The sequence below is a fragment of the Carassius carassius genome, chromosome 47 (genome assembly GCF_963082965.1).
Source record: "Carassius carassius chromosome 47, fCarCar2.1, whole genome shotgun sequence".
Taxonomy (NCBI): domain Eukaryota; kingdom Metazoa; phylum Chordata; class Actinopteri; order Cypriniformes; family Cyprinidae; genus Carassius; species Carassius carassius.
The window spans coordinates 2,053,411-2,069,899 of record NC_081801.1 but is presented as its reverse complement, the minus strand read 5'-3'; the positions used below and the strand labels follow the sequence as shown (position 1 = coordinate 2,069,899).

The window sequence follows — 16,489 nt, the reverse complement described above, 5'->3', positions numbered from 1 at the left end:
ATATGTGTGTGTCTGTGTGTGTGTATAAATATATATTTATTATTTTGAAGAAAGATCTTGAATATTATTTTATTTATATATTTTGCATTGTTTTATAATAATAATAATAGGCCTAATCATTTCCATGCAAATATTTTAAATAGATTTAATTTAATAATTAAGACTTTAATATATTTATTATTAATATATATATATATATATATATATATATATATATATATTTGTATATATTAATAATAATTATATGTATGTTTTTATTGTTGCATTCTATTTTAAAGAATAAATAAAACTATTTTAACTTAAAATACTGCTTTAACCATTAAAATAAATAATTGGTATGGTATTGGTAATAAAGAGGCCATATTGGTTGCAATCTTTATTCTGAAGTCTGAACTCAGGGTTGATCTCTCCCACTCATGTATTTATAGCGTTTGCTCGGTGTAAATTACTGGAATCAGGCAGGAGAAAATTACAGCTTTCCGTCTGATATTCCTGATGTTCTGGGCTGTGGAAGCAGAGGACAGAATGTGTAGTATTTCCCCGGTGAAGCGTGACATAATGTTTGTTTGCGTTCTCTGTGTTGTTCTGTTCTGTAATCTGATGCCGACTCAGCACTGGGCATCAGGATTAGTTTGGCTTGCTCTGGAGTTCTAAGAGTTCTCTGACATCTGTGTGACATTACATTTACATTTAATCAATTAGCAGACGCTTTTATCCAAAGCGACTTAGAAATGAGGAAAATAAAAACAGTCAAAACTTACAAAAGTGAAACAATATATAAGTGCAAATGACAAGTCTCGACTAGCATAATGCAGTTAGAGGATTGATAGAACTGGCTGAAGACCTGCCAAGAGAGCATTGCAATAGTCCAGTCTGGACTGAACAAGAGCTTGAACAAGGAGTTGTGAAGCATGTTCAGAAAGAAAGGCTCTGATCTTCCTAATGTTGTATTATGCAAATCTGCAGGACTGGACAGTTTTAGCAGTTTAGTCTGAGAAATTTAGCTTATCATCAATCACAACTGAATTACAAAAAACATAAAACATGAGTCATGATTAGGGCTGTGGCGGTTGCCGTGACAACCGTGTCACCGCGGTGGTCGGTTGCTACCGCGGTTGTCTACTGCCACCGGCGGTAGTGCACGTGACGTCACAAACTCTATAGCAAGCATAATAAAAAGTTTTGTATATAAGTGTAATAACTGTAATAGTTGCAAATTCTAAGTCTATGGTAATTAACAAATTACCTCAAACACAGCGTTTCCTTTAGATATGCAGATTTGAGCGCAGGAAAATACAGTTTATGCATTCAGCAAATTAATTTAGTGTTGGGCGATGGATCTTGTTGGGAAAGCAAATACCGCATCACCGATCTGGAGTCATCTGCATTCATGTCACCCATCGGCGTTTTCACAAGTTCTCGATAAACGATGGTAACAAGAAATATGGCAACGATTCCTATTTCAAAGAGAGCGCGTTCAGATGAAGAGTTAGTTATTGAGCTTGCTTGGTGGCGGAAAAGTAAACGGACGCAACACAACCGCGTTGCGACAGGTTTAGTCTGTCTAGTGTCTATACAGAACATATGAACTCTGTGTCAGTAGCCTACATCACAGACCGGACGGGGATTTATCATGTCGTGTTGTGTTGCATCCAGTGTAGCATCACTGATTATAATCAGTATTTTGTCGCGCTGCGTCGCTCATGTCCGTTAGATAGGGTGTATTTAACTTTCTTATTTAGGCTACTTTCTTGTTTAACTGCATTATTTCTTTGATATTTATTTTAGTGTTTTGCAGGCGGCGTTCACTGACAGAAGTGTTCAAATAAACACTAACTGACGAGTTAAATAGGATGTGTTAGATGAGTGAGACAGTGCTGGGCTGATTTCTAGACGTGCATACATATAAATTTATCCTGTATATAATATATATAAAATATATTACATGCATGCACAGTTTAAGTCAGCTTTAATCACCTTTTTTGGTAATTCCATGAATTAACTGACCACGACACTGCTTGCACATAGTTTATTTCGCAGTTTGATATGAAAGGATACGCACAAAGGAAGCGCGCGCCGCCTTTGAGCACAGGACCGTCCGCGCTCGCTTAACTTGCACCTGATAATAAAGTGAAGTGGAGCGCGTGTCTGAAATGTCTCCTGTTCAGTCATTCTGCGACTGAATAAATTCACTTCTTGTCTTGAGAAAAAGTGACAGAAGCAGCAGTTGTGAGTGGGTGGCCATCCCCGCCCCTACGTGAAATAATTTGAATACGTTAAACTGGAAAAAAATTATCGCCTTCGTTAACGAGCAAATTTTGACACTAATATATTTATAAATTTATATATATATATATATATGTATATATATATATATATATATATATATATATATATATATATATATATATATATATATATATATATATATATATATATATATATTTATATTTATTTATTTATTTATTTATTTATATATATATTTATATTTATTTATTATTTTATTTATTTATTTTTTCAAACACCGCGCCACCGGCGGTTGTTGGTCCATGACTACCGCGGTGGTAAAAATCAGCCACCGTCACAGCCCTAGTCATGATAACCGTGCCTTTATCAGCCGCACATGAGGGGAAAGTTTGAGTTCGTTCAGAGTCGTTAAGGTCTCAGTTTATGGTTTTTACAACAGACATGTTGTGATGTCATAATCATAATGATTTCTGCTATTTAGTTTCTGCTCAACAAACTACAGTTACCTTGGAAATAAAAGTATTTTTATGTAATATATACATTTATGCATTTAGCAGACGCTTTTATCCAAAGCGACTTACATTGCATTCAAGCTAACAATTTTTCTCCTATTATGTGTTCCCTGGAATTCGAACCCCCCAACCTTGCGCTTACTAACGCAATGCACTATCACTTGATGCACGTTAACTCATGGACATCGCTGGGCAATTTTTAGGGGAGCTATAAAACTTATACTTTGTTTATTAAAAAGTAAAAGAGCACAAAGCACATTGCGATTTATTGGACGGCAAGTGCGCTACAAATAATATGAGGTTTACGTTTTAAAAGAACACAGCATGAAGACTAAAGATCTTAAATTACAAGAAGCCATATCAGTATTGATTACAAACAATAATTTTTATGATATTGTTAATGTCCACACACCTTTACCTGTTGTAATCTATTCAAGTTGTGCATGAAATAGACGCTGCTTTTCTGCACTTACTCATGGGGAAAAAAGGACATCAGCAAATGTTTTTCATCATAGTTTTCATTAACGAAATGAACCAGGTTGATGCATGAAATCAGACAATCAGATTAAAAACGTATTAGTATATGTAAACAAGAGAACAGAAAACCTTTATAAAGGTGTGTGCAAATTGTGAATGTGAAAATATCCGTAACATAAAAATACTTAAAAACTGTCTCTTCTGTGTTTTTTGCAGGATCCATCAGTGACACAAGTAACGCAGACTGCCCCACCTGGCCTGGAGGAGTATAACCCTTTCACCGACACAAAGCCGGTCAGATACCCAGGACAGAGACAAACAGACTCCTATATGAGAATAACTATGATAAAATTGATAAATGCACAGGTTTTCTAAGGACAATAATAAATAGAACGGCTTGAAAATACAATCCGCCAACACGCTCTGGTCCAAAGAAAAGAGAGAATGGGAGACTGACTGTATCAGTGTTATTTTGGTACTATTGAGATACTGTTAAAGTTTGTATTAATATTTCAAAGTAATTTTTATTTTTAAGTCTTTTAATGTGAATGGACATTTTAGTAATTGGGATATATATTTTTGAAATTATTATTACTATTTAAATAATATTTCTTTATATTTTATTATTATTTTTGTCGATTTATTTTAGTACATCAGGTGAAACAAACTGAAAATAAGATGTCTGAAATAAGTTTTTATTTTATTTCAGCTAACAGTTATTTAATTTCAAGTAACATATGTTTTTATGATTTTAGTTAACTATAATGACACTGTTACATAGTAAATACTACCTAATATTTTAAATAAATATTTAAAACATTATAATTTTAACATTTAGATTTCAAAATATATTTTTATTGTATTATAATGTTATATAAATCTCAGAAATAATTATAGCTGAAAAGCATTTTTTTTTTTTTTTTTTTTACAAAAATATCTTGAATTTTTTTATGTAATCAAACAGTGAGGTAGTGGCTGACCTTAATTTCTTTCGTCATGCTGATAATGGAAGGTCAGTTGCATTGTGGGATGCAGTATTCCATGTGGTGTGCTCTGTTTTATACTTCACATTGTGGCAAATGTTATGGGTCATCCAAATGTGTGTAAAGAGAGCACTGTATACATTCAGATTTAGTATTAGTAGTATGTTTCTTTCTGAACCAGGATACATACAGCACCAACAAATAACATCATTCACAGTGTGGTATAACTAGTGAAGCTGTACCAGCGTATGGCTCGCTGCCCAGAACAGCCCACACTTACAGCACAAACCGTCAGATTTTGTGCCATTCAAAGCATTTGTTACATTTTTTCCCTTTCTTTAGTTGTGCACATAAATTGCTTCATTTCTGGATGATCTTAGAACATTCGAAACCTAGTCAAACACATCCAGTCTGGATTTCTGAATGAAAAGAAAAGATGTTATGTTGCTATTGTGTTGCAGGTGAGGTGAAATTGTGTGGTGTTTTGCATGACAGTGTCTCATGTTTTATTTTGTGGCGTAATAGGTCCCGCCTGGCTCCGCCCCTAAATCAGTCCCACCCACAGCCAACACACAGCCGGCCATCATGAAACCCACCGAAGAACCGCCAGCTTACACTCAACCTCAGCAGACACAGGTACATGCATCTCACTTTAGTCTCTATTTAATGCACTTAAAATGTAAGTATAGCAGCCAAAAAGTAGAAAAGTGTAAAAAGTTGTTTCAATCGTACTTTTAACATTGCACTAAATTTCAATTGCGTTTTTTTGCGTCATTTAACTTTTTATCAATAAATAACAAAAAAAAAAAAAAAAAAAAAAAATACACCTTCTCGAAGTTGGCCCAATGCAAAACATCAGCAAAATATTCTCAATCGTTTGTGCTAGTTTGTGCTATAAAAATTTTCGTTTGAGCAGCTTTGGTTTTTTAGATATTCAAATAATATTTATAGGTCAATCTGAGGTCACTCAGCCCCCCACATAATCCAAATTCACCCCAAATAGACTTATTTGTTTGTGCTGGTTTGTGCCAGTAAAAGTTTAGTTTGTGCTGCGTTGGTTTTTAAAAAATTAGACATTGAATTATAGATGATGACGTCACTCAGCCCCATAGGCCTACATGCTCCAAATTCACAAAAGTGGTCTTGTTTGTTTGTACTTCGTTTGTGCCGCGTAAAGAACATTTGTTTGTGCTGCTTAGGTTTTTAAGATAATAAAATAATGTTTAGTGGTTGTGACGAGTGGGGCGGGGCCGAGAGACGTGGGAACAGGAGCGAGGCCGGTGGAGTGATTGGAGATGAACGACACCTGTTCGACCCACCGGTCTCGATTCCCACGGAGGAGATGGAAGGATATAAAACTGGAGCGAGGACAGTGAAGGACGAGAGAGGACCAGGCCTGGGTTTTAGTTTGTGTTTTGCTTTTTATTTGTGCGCGTCAGTCGTCCGTGAGGGGCTGACGCGCTGTTTTGTATTTCTTTTGTCATTATTAAATATCAGTTGATTGTCCGCCGGTTCCCGCCTCCTTCTTCCCATAGTTATGGAGTTTTTACCATTACAGTGGTAATTTTCTGAATGTCAAAAATCATGTTTCAAGGTCAATGCATATGAATCGTCAGGGCTTGTAATCGATGCATCGAGAAAACGAGTGAATATATGTATATATATATTGGGTCTGTGTGAAACATGAACCCTGACGCAGATGTCGCTGTCAGAGGGTATACAGCGTTGAAAATCCTGCTTGATTTCACAGAAATATCCTCAGTAGGACAACAGAAGCTTCCAGCAGGCAAGAGCTGCGAGCCGGTCTGCTCACGAGTGCAGTTATACTGTATAATTCAGCACGCCTGCGGGACAGGGCTGCCTCGCTTCAGGCATATGGACACACAGGCATACTTTGGGTGTGTGTTAGATGACTCACGCGCTCGTGCTCCACATGTGACATCAGATGCTTCGAGTTAGGACACAACAAGGTGATCCAGATCTTCAGGAGGAGGCCGAATCAGAAGCTCAGGGTCTATCGCTGTAGTTTTTGGTTTGTAGTAGCAGTGAAGAGGAGTTGAGCCTCAGGCTGACAACAGAAGGATTGTTAAATGACTTGTTGCCCACTGGCTTTATTAAGCCGAGTGTGTCACATGATGCTGCCTTCAGGGAAAGCTGGGATTTCTGAGCCCTTAAGATGACCCAGAAACAAGGGCAGTATGCATCAACAGATTGACTTAGATAAAAGAGTGATTCTTAAAATCGTAATCTGTCATAACTGGGACGCTGCTGTAACGAGTGCAGGATGAGTCGCCACTTTATGAGATCCAGCGGCTAAAATTGATTTTTTTGGTCAAAACATGTTTTTCTACAAAAAAAAAAAAAAAAAAAAAAAAACTGTGAAAATTGTTTTATCTTTACTAAGTGCATTTGCTAAACAGTGGAGTGCAAATAATCTTTCAAATGGAATTGATCACAGTGACAGTAAAGACATCAAAGATGCTGTTCTTTTGAACTTTCTATTCTTCAAAGAATCAATAGAAATTTATCATTTCCACAAAATTATGGGACAAACTTTACATGCTGAAAGTTTCGTGACTTTGAAAGTCGTCTTCTAATACAAAAGTGCTTAAAAACTCATCTTCAAAATAAAGAGTATGAAGTACAAACAATCCCATGCTAGATTTACACTACAACCAGTTCAGGTTTTATGTCTTTACCTATTTAGGCCATCCTTAAAAATATTCTTATTCCATAACCTGACCGACCCTGTCAATGTAGGACCGACTCAAATATTTTATTTTTTTTGCTTTTTTTGCTTTACGACCGACTTGCCGGTTGTAAATTTGCGTTAAGACCGACCAATTTTTTTTTTACTCTTCAAAAAACTAATACAAAAGCAATACAATAACATTAATTACATAGACCTACCTACCGACCCTTTTTAAAAATTTTTTTACTGTTACTGCAAACCAAAATATTTTTAAGGATGGCCTTATTATATTTGATAATAGGGGTTTATTGTTTTTTGATGATAATAGAGACTGTGATGTTGTTGTGTGTTATAGTACCGGCCAGATATGTGTTGAATACCTGTATATTAATATTGAATTCCTTTATTTGATATCAGTATTTAATATTTTATTAAATATTCATATATGGATCTGAGTTTCAGTCGTGTTTGTGATTGGTCCTGCCAGCTGCGTCTGAGAAAATGCCTTTGGTGTGTTTTGATGTCGACTCTCCTGAAGTCATGTTCTGCTGGGCCTGTAAGCAGAATTGTTTTGTTCATCAGGGCCTTGTGTCTGTGTGTCTGTAGGATCAGGTGCGAGCCCAAGCGGAGTTATTAAGGAGACAGGAGGAGCTGGAGAGAAAAGCTGCTGAGCTGGACCGCAGGGAGAGAGAGATGCAGTCTCTCAGCGCATCAGGAGGTGAGTTATTAGCCTCACGTCAAGCCTGTCCATGCTGCATCGCTTATTCTGGTCTGAAACTGCCCTTTCAGACAGGAAGGTACTGACCTGACACAGTTGGGTCTTTTTACACAGCATATGGAACAGGAAGCTTCATATAGTCAGACATCAGAATAAAATCCCATCCGAATTGCAGCCTATTCTGACCAAAAGTTTCAAAAGTGCACAATTACACTCTGCCATGAATCATATTTGGATGAATGAAATCCAATGTGTGTTTTTACTAATAAGTAGATTCTTAAAAATTTTGAGGTGCTGATTCCAAAAATGTGCTCAAACACGTCTCACTTTCCCACAAAATATGATGCATTTCATAGCATTTTTGCTTTTGATGACCATTTGTGGCTTGTATTCTCCCTTAATCATCAGAAAAACTGACACAAACACATGATTCCTGTGTATGATCACATGTATGATATTATTTTATGCCTAATCCTGATTTCCACTTTTGCACCTGATTTGCAGATTGTAAGTTAAAAGTTGAAAAGTTTAAACTTTTTACATATGACCACTGTTGGGAACGTTACTTTAAAAAAGTAATTAGTTATAGTTACTCACTACTTGTTCCAAAAAGTAACTGAGTTAGTAACTGAATTACTCTATAATAAAAGTAACTCGTTACCAGGGTAAGTAACTATTTGCGTTACTGTAAAAAAAAAAAAAAGTTGCTATGTCAAAGATTTTTTTTATTTTAGCAGTTTTCACAAGTCAGTTGAAATAAGTAGAACAGACAGGTGTTCATACATAACTTTCGAGATGTACTGCACGTCAACAGACAGCGAGAGTTTTATCCTGCACTCTTTGTAAGAAAAGTGTTTTTGGGACTAGCTTTGTAGATGCGTGTGTCACACATTACATGCATGTTCTTGCCTTTGACTACAATGAATTTGAAGTAGTGCTTATATCTCCACCTTGAAAATGCCAACTTTTCATCGGATTGCTCCTGACTCGCCATTTCTGCTGCTGCTGCGAATCTCTGTGTAGCTGTTGCGTGTGTGTGACTGTGTGTGTTTGGCGCCGCTGGCGCGTGTGTGTAAAAACACTGGCTCTGATTGGCTACCATGAAACACATATATAAATAATAAATAAATAACAATAATTACACATGAACCACACCAAGAAAAAAAAACAATAAAGGATGCTATATGAAGATCAGAAGTGTTATTTGAATTTATTCTTGTATGAAATTAATAACAATGTATAATGTGAGAATTTCCAATGTTATCTCCAGAATTAACTTCTTTTAACTGAATTAAATTAAATTCCTTTTTTAATTTAATTCATAGCTAATGATTGCTCAGAAAGGAGGTATTTTCAGTTATCTATAAAGATCTTAAAATTATTTTGTATAGATTACATTTAGCAGTGGAAGTGATGCACGCGCGCGTGTGTGTGTGTGTGTGTGTGTGTGTATGTATATATATATATAATAGTAGGTAAAAAAATATATATATATTTGAGTTATATTACAGTTCTTGACGTTTTTTTATGTGCAGTAGGCATCAGATGATCTGTAGTCATTTGCTCTAAGGTTGAAACAGTATCATACTTGTCATCTCACACAATCAACTTCAGATCTAGTGAGATTTACTGTTTCCGTGCACCAGGAGGAGAGGAAAAACAATTTTGTCATTATGCTCCTGTTGCATCATCCACCTCTTTATTTCCTATTTTAATTGATTTTCCTGTTTGCTTCTTGTCTCTGAGGGAGGAAAAACAACTGGCCGCCCCTTCCAGAGAAGTTTCCGGTGGGTCCGTGTTTCTATCATGACATATCTGTGGACATCCCTGTGGAGTTCCAGAAAACCGTCAAGATCATGTACTATCTGTGGATGTGTGAGTGACTCTTGAGCAATCCCATGATGCCAACAGTGCAAAAAAAACAGCCACCAAACATACTGCCTGTGAAGGCCAGCCAATCACAACAGAGGTCATTTACATATGCAGTAAGAGTCTTAAACAGACAGTAACAAAAAACTACCTGTTTAATTCTACAATGTAGGTCAGTCAAAAGGTGGAAAATGTTTATACTAAATGCTAAATTAGAAACCTTAAAATAATCAATTAGAAACCTTGACTAACATTGTAAATGGTATTTTTAAAATAAATGCTAAGAAACTATAGAGCAATACAGTGTCACCCTCATATTTTCATCTTCCAGGTCCGTTTTAACCCGAAAAATTATTTTAAAAAATAATTAATATTAATTGAATATAAATATTTTTAAACTAAAGTTTTTAATGTTACCATATTATAACCACATTATTGTTGCATTTAGCCCTTTTTTATGAATTAAAATTTTTTCGAAATTCTTGAATTACACGAAATTATGTGTGTATATATATATATATATATATATTAGACTTGTGCCGGTAATCGGTAATGCGATATATTGCGGTGATTAATATGCACGATATTGTTATCGTGGGCACTTGTAAATACCGTGAATAAATATACATTACAAATTATTCAGAATTTGGAATGCATTTTAAGAATAGTATTCCCATCAGCTGCTTAAAATGCACAACATCACTGTATCCTGCTTGAAAGAGCGCATGTGCTCTGATGTAAACAAGCGCGCATGAGAAGCACATGGAGGAACACGTGAGAGACGCTGAATGAAAGCACATTCACTCTCAGACAGCAGATGGCGCTATATGCAGCCCTTACCCTGTAAACACAGTAAATAAAGCAGCTGTTACTTTCTAAACCATATTTAAATCATCTTAAATAACCATTCAGATTTGTGTTTTCCCTATGGTGTTTATTACAGAGCCAACTACTGAAACATTTAGACTTAATAGGCTATTTATCTTCAAACATTCATTTTTATTAATTTTTTTTAATCTGGACTACAAATCCCGTAGATATTGTTTGAAAGTGTTTTGATCTTTTATTGTTCAGTCACACTTTACATTATGGCTTCATTAGTTAACATAAACTGCCAGTGAAAAAATTATTCTGAACATTCATTCATCTTAGGTATTCCAATATTTAATAACACATTGTTAAAATTGAAAGTTGCAACTGTGTTATTTATTGAGCTAACATGAACTAAGACTTGTATTTTTTAACAAAGATTAATAACTTCTATAGTAAATGTAGCTATTGCTCATTGTTTAGCTGTGCATTTATTGAATGAGCACTATGCGATGTCCGAACTGATTACACTATATTTTATGTATTGCACTGTATTCTATGTAAAATCATTTTCTATTTTTAAACTGTCTTAAATTAATTTTAAGTAAATTTTTAAATCATTTTCATTTTCAAGTTCTTAAATTGCTTGTTTTCTTCTTTTTACTTTCTTTTTGAATTACCATTGTGTACGAAATGTGCTATATAAATAAACTTGCCTTGCCTTGAATGTTAATGCATTAACTAAGATTAACTAACGAGGTCTTATTGTAAAGTGATACCTATTGGTTTTTATAATTCTTTTGCACTTTAATATGTAAAACATTTAACTTTTATTTATTTTTCTGTATTGCTTTATTGTTTTAAATGTTTAGTTATTTTTGTTATAAGAAAAAAAGTTATTTAACCTGTTATACTGTATTATGACCACTTTTTTAAAACAAAATTTCAATAACGTGATAATACTGTATACAGTGATAAAAGCATTATCAATTAACCGCAACAGGAAAATTTGATACCGGCATATCCCTTATATATATATATATACTCCAATACAGATTCAAAATATTCTTTGAATTATTTTATGAAATAATGATAATTAAATAAAAATAAGAATACATTAACAACAAAATAAACCAATTTTTCTCACAAAAACTGAGTGAAAAAATTTTCATGCTGCAATCATGTGCAATAGTTAAGTTGCACATTCATTCATTCTTTAACAAAAATTACAAAGAAATAGCAAGTAATACACTGAATTAAATTTAAAATGTAGAAAGCCTGAAATAATATTTTTTTAAACCTACGTGAATAACCTTGATTCACAGCTGTGTCTGTCTGGGAAGGGCGTCTGGTTTTGGTTTGTGTAATAATAGTGTAAGGACTCTGAGGAAGTGAAATGAATAGACTTCAGCAGCGTTTGTGTCTGTTTGATGCGTTTCACACTGGATGAGATCAGTCACATGATATTAGATGTGCGGAGCCACCACGCGTCATGTGATCGAAGTATCATGCGATTAGCATCAGACTAGTGTTTAGGTTTCGCCTGATCTTGATTCATAGGAATTTGGGAGGGAATTGGGCAGAGAGCAAGAGAGACCGGAGACTTTCTTGGCAGTTGTGCAGTAAATGTGGTGAAAGAAGCATAAGGTGTTTTCTCCCACTGCCAAATTCCACACCAAAACTTTAACACCCTCTTCTGCAGTTGAAGATGGGCTCTATGACTCAAATTGAAGGAACTTGCAGTGCCATTTCTTTTTTTGTAGTGACTGTAAAGGCAATCCCATATTCGTAAGATAGATGTTATGCAAGGTAAACTATAATACTTACCTGAAAATTAATAATATAAATTAAATTAAATAACATAAAAAAATTTAATTGCTTTTCAAAAATGAAATTCAGGCCCTGAATAAATGTATACAAATCTTGATTGGATCATTACTATAAATAATTCTACATGATATGAACAAGGCTTTAAAAAGATTGGTAATGTTGATCGGATCGGCAGATACTGCTTTCTGTGATCGGTCTCAAAAAATCCTGATCGGACACCTCTACTTTTAAATTGATAATATAATCGGAAATGTAAAAAAATTAGCTTTCGTTTGTTGACATTAAATTCATTCATTATAATGAACTAACAATAAGTAATACACTTCTGTTATGCTCACCAATTCTTCATTTATTTGTTACACAAAAATGTGTAATATTATATTTGAAGATTATGGTTTTCTATTTGAAAATGTTTTAAACTGTAATTTATTTCCATGATGCTCCGCTGTATTTTCAGCATCATTCCTCCAGTCTCCAGTGTCACATGATCTTCAGAAATCATTCTAAAATGATGATTTATTGCTCAAGAAATGTTTCTGATTATTATCAATGTTGAAAACAGCTTCTTATTTTTGTTGAAACTGCGATACAATTTATTTTCCAGGATTCTTTGAATAGAAAGTTCAAAAGAACAGTGTTTATTTGAAATAGAATTCTCTTGTAACATTCTAAACAGAGGATTCCCAGTGAATGATGGGTAATGTGTATGTGAATGGCTGCTTTAACTCATATGAATGACTGAACAGTCTGGCTTCGAGCTCCACTCTTAAAGGCTTCTGTGGAGAGGTTTAGCAGTGATACAGTTAATATAACAGATGGTCAATGTTTAGACTGCTTTACGCACTAACAGGTTCTTGGAAGAAACATTCATAACAGATTGTAAACTGCTTGGAAAGTTTTCAGTTGAATTTTTTTTTTTCATTTCAGATTAGTTTTTATTTAAGAAGGTTGCTATACAGTAAACACACTGTGTACTGTATTTAGATCTTTTATCAATTGATTTGTAATTTTAATTAGTTTTAGTCATAGTTTTTCGCACAAAATCTCAGAGTTCCAACAGCTTTTGTGCCAAAAATTGATTAGAGATTCCCGAAATGAAACCAGCTGTACAGTGCATTTCTTTCCGCATATCATGTTCTGTGTTAAACACATGGGTGAGGTCTCTTTTCTCCCTTTCCTCTGTTGCAGTCCACACGGGGACGCTGTTTGCCAATATATTCGGCTGTTTGTCGTGGTTCTGTGTAGATGCGTCGAGGGGAGTGGATTTTGGTCTGGCTATGCTCTGGTTCATGCTCTTCACCCCCTGTTCATTTGTCTGCTGGTACAGACCTCTGTATGGAGCGTTCAGGTACACACACACACACACACACACAGGCACACACATATGCACACACACTGCCTTTATGGAGAATACAGAATTATAGACACTAACCGTTGTATCTCTCTCTTTCTGAAGGAGTGACAGCTCTTTTAGGTTCTTTGTATTCTTCTTCGTCTATATCTGCCAGTTTGGTGTCCATGTGTTGCAAGCCATCGGCATTGCAGGTTGGGGTGCAAGGTGAGGAAATACACACACACACACACACACAAACGTGCACATCAGAATCAGAAATTAACCCGGCAAAAAACACTGCTGAAAGTGATGCAAGTACTCCAGATATTTAAAATGCATTATTTTTTTATATACGTTCTAACATTTTATATATTTTGAATATACATTTTTCTTTATAGCTTAACATTTGCGATACAATTTGTTTTTTATCAAATTTAAACTTTAAAAACTTACCATGAATATATAAGTTGTTATGGCTGACATTTTGCTTAAATGAAAACAAATATAAATGTGACCCGGAGCACAAAAGCAGTCCGAAGTCTCTGGGGTACATTTGTAGCAATCGCCAAAAAAACATTGTATGGGTCAAAATGATAGATTTTTCTTTTATGCCAAAAATCATTAGGATATTAAGTAAATATCATGTTCCATGAAGATATTTTCTGCATTTTTCTACCATAAATATGTCAAAACTTAATTTTTGATTAGTAATATGCATTGCTAAAAATTCATTTGGACCGCTTCAAAGATGATTTTCTCAATATTTCGCTTTTTTTGCACCCTCAGATTCCAGATTTTCAAATAGTTCTATCTCAGCCAAAAATTGTCCGATCCTAACAAACCATACATGAATTGAAATATTATTTATTCAGCTTTCGGATGATGTTTAAATCTCAATTTTGAAAAATTGACCCATATGACTGGTTTTGTGGTCCAGGTTCACATACACTCTTCTGGATCTGTGTAATGATGCATTTAGTGCTTCTGACACTAGATGTGTAGATTGAATATGTAACTAAAATGAAATGCTAATTTTATTGAAAAGAAAAAAGTAAAATCAACACTCCCTAACAGCTTCAAAACGTGAAAACACAATAATTTACAGTACAGAGCCGTTTAATCAAACATAGTGACCAGATAATCATAAAAAAAATGGCTTGTTTATGTTTATTGTATTAATGTATTTTATAGGCTATTTAGAGCTACATTTGAATTCATTTGTAAGTCACAGTTATAATTTGTTCACATTGATGATTGATGTCATTTAATTTGCTCCGATGTGACAATGAAAAAAAAAAAAAAAAGTTAATTTGTGACACAGACCCTTTCACTTACATTCCATTTCTCATGAGTTCACATTGTAACGTTGTGTTGTTTGTGTTTGTAGCGGCTGGATCTCAGCACTGACCGGCCTGAACACAAGTATTCCCGTCGGCATCATCATGATCCTGATTGCTGCCCTCTTCACCGCATCGGCTGTCATCTCTCTCATCATGTTTAAAAAGGTGCTTCGCCTTAAACAATTCAGAACATATAAATACAATATTGCTTCACCGCCAAAACTAAGTGCTTCATCCCCATGACTAATAAAACTGACCAAAGCACATAACAAAATGACTAAAACTTAAATAAAATCTGGAAATATAAATATGAAAATAATTCAGTGAACTGAAATAAAATACAAAAGTACTAAAATGACTAAAAAAATACATTTAGATATGCAAAAACACTAATAAAAATGACACAAGCACATAACAAATACACTAAAACAAAATAAAATACAAAAATAAAATTACAAATATGAATATAAAAGCTAATTCAGAATGTTAAGGAATACTGTAGTGGTACATAAATGATACGGAAATAACACTAAGCCATAAACACACTGAAAATTGCTTTTACAGTCCCTTAATTTCTCCAGTTATTTCATCATAACTAGGTTACATGTTATGTGCCTGTATGTAGTGTTGAAGGTCAAATCCTGGTGTTTTATTTGAATCAGGCTTGTAGTTAGTAATCAAGCTCATGTGTGTTTATTTGCAGGTTCATGCGCTGTACCGAACCACTGGAGCCAGTTTTGAGAAGGCGCAGCAGGAGTTCGCCACCGGCGTCATGGCTAACAAAACTGTGCAAACCGCCACCGCTAACGCCGCCTCCTCTGCTGCCCGGGGAGCCTTCAAAGAGCAGATCTGATTGGCCCCGAGAACTCTGACTCCGCCCATGCTACTCTGACCCCGCCCTCCGCATTCCTCCAAACTGTCTTTACAGCATTTGGTCAGCTCTGACTGGCTGTTCAAAACCACACCCACTCTCATTGAATGAGACCCCGCTCACAGCCCCGCCCCTCCTGTCAATCAGCAGGTGTGCTCACCTGTTCTTTAGTTGGAGTGTGTGTGTGTGTGGTGGAAAGCCTGTCTGTGTGTGAACAGCCTAAAGAGTCACCTTATATGTTCACATCACGTCAGTTTGTCCCTGTTAAACAACAGGAAGTGATGTCATCTAGTGTCTTTTTATGGGATCCAAGGAAAAAAGAATGGTTATGCCCTCACAGGTCTGTCTTACCGATCGTCTCCGCTGAAACACTCATAAAATCACACCGAAAACATTTCCAGGTCACAAATTCAAAATCCTCAGAAAATCAACATTTATGATATTTTGTTTTGCACAATTAAATTCCTATTATTAACCTTTTAAAAAAATCTGCATTCTGCTTAATTGTTACAAAAATGTCTTAATGCAAATGCAACGTATGCCAAATTATTTTTTATATTAAAAAAATGTTTGCTCTTCTGTAGATTTAAGTGTATAACATTTGCATACACTAATGGACTTTTTTTATTAAGATAAAATTTAGAAAAGATAAAATTTAGTTTATCTTTGGTTTTTGGAGGTATAATACGATCTTTTGCAAAACAAAATGTAGCTTTTCTTTTAATTTTGGGGTATAACATAACATTTTTACATAAAAACAATTGGCTTTTCTTTTGGATTTTGTGGGATAATATGACCTTTTCTTGG

The 16,489-nt window shown here is 34.8% G+C and overlaps 1 protein-coding gene across 1 annotated transcript in view; it reads left to right on the top strand.

Annotated features, from left to right (window-relative positions):
* The window catches only part of LOC132130033 (secretory carrier-associated membrane protein 1-like), a 31,875-nt gene extending 15,644 nt beyond the window's left edge, over positions 1-16,231 (top strand). Inside the window, exons 2-9 of the mRNA XM_059541619.1 lie at positions 3,453-3,530; positions 4,745-4,855; positions 7,518-7,629; positions 9,376-9,504; positions 13,327-13,486; positions 13,595-13,696; positions 14,859-14,976; positions 15,515-16,231. Coding sequence (XP_059397602.1) covers positions 3,453-3,530; positions 4,745-4,855; positions 7,518-7,629; positions 9,376-9,504; positions 13,327-13,486; positions 13,595-13,696; positions 14,859-14,976; positions 15,515-15,664 — 960 coding nt within the window. The 3' untranslated portion in view covers positions 15,665-16,231. The remainder of the gene's footprint in view (positions 1-3,452; positions 3,531-4,744; positions 4,856-7,517; positions 7,630-9,375; positions 9,505-13,326; positions 13,487-13,594; positions 13,697-14,858; positions 14,977-15,514) is intronic.
* The last annotated feature ends 258 nt before the right edge of the window (positions 16,232-16,489 follow it).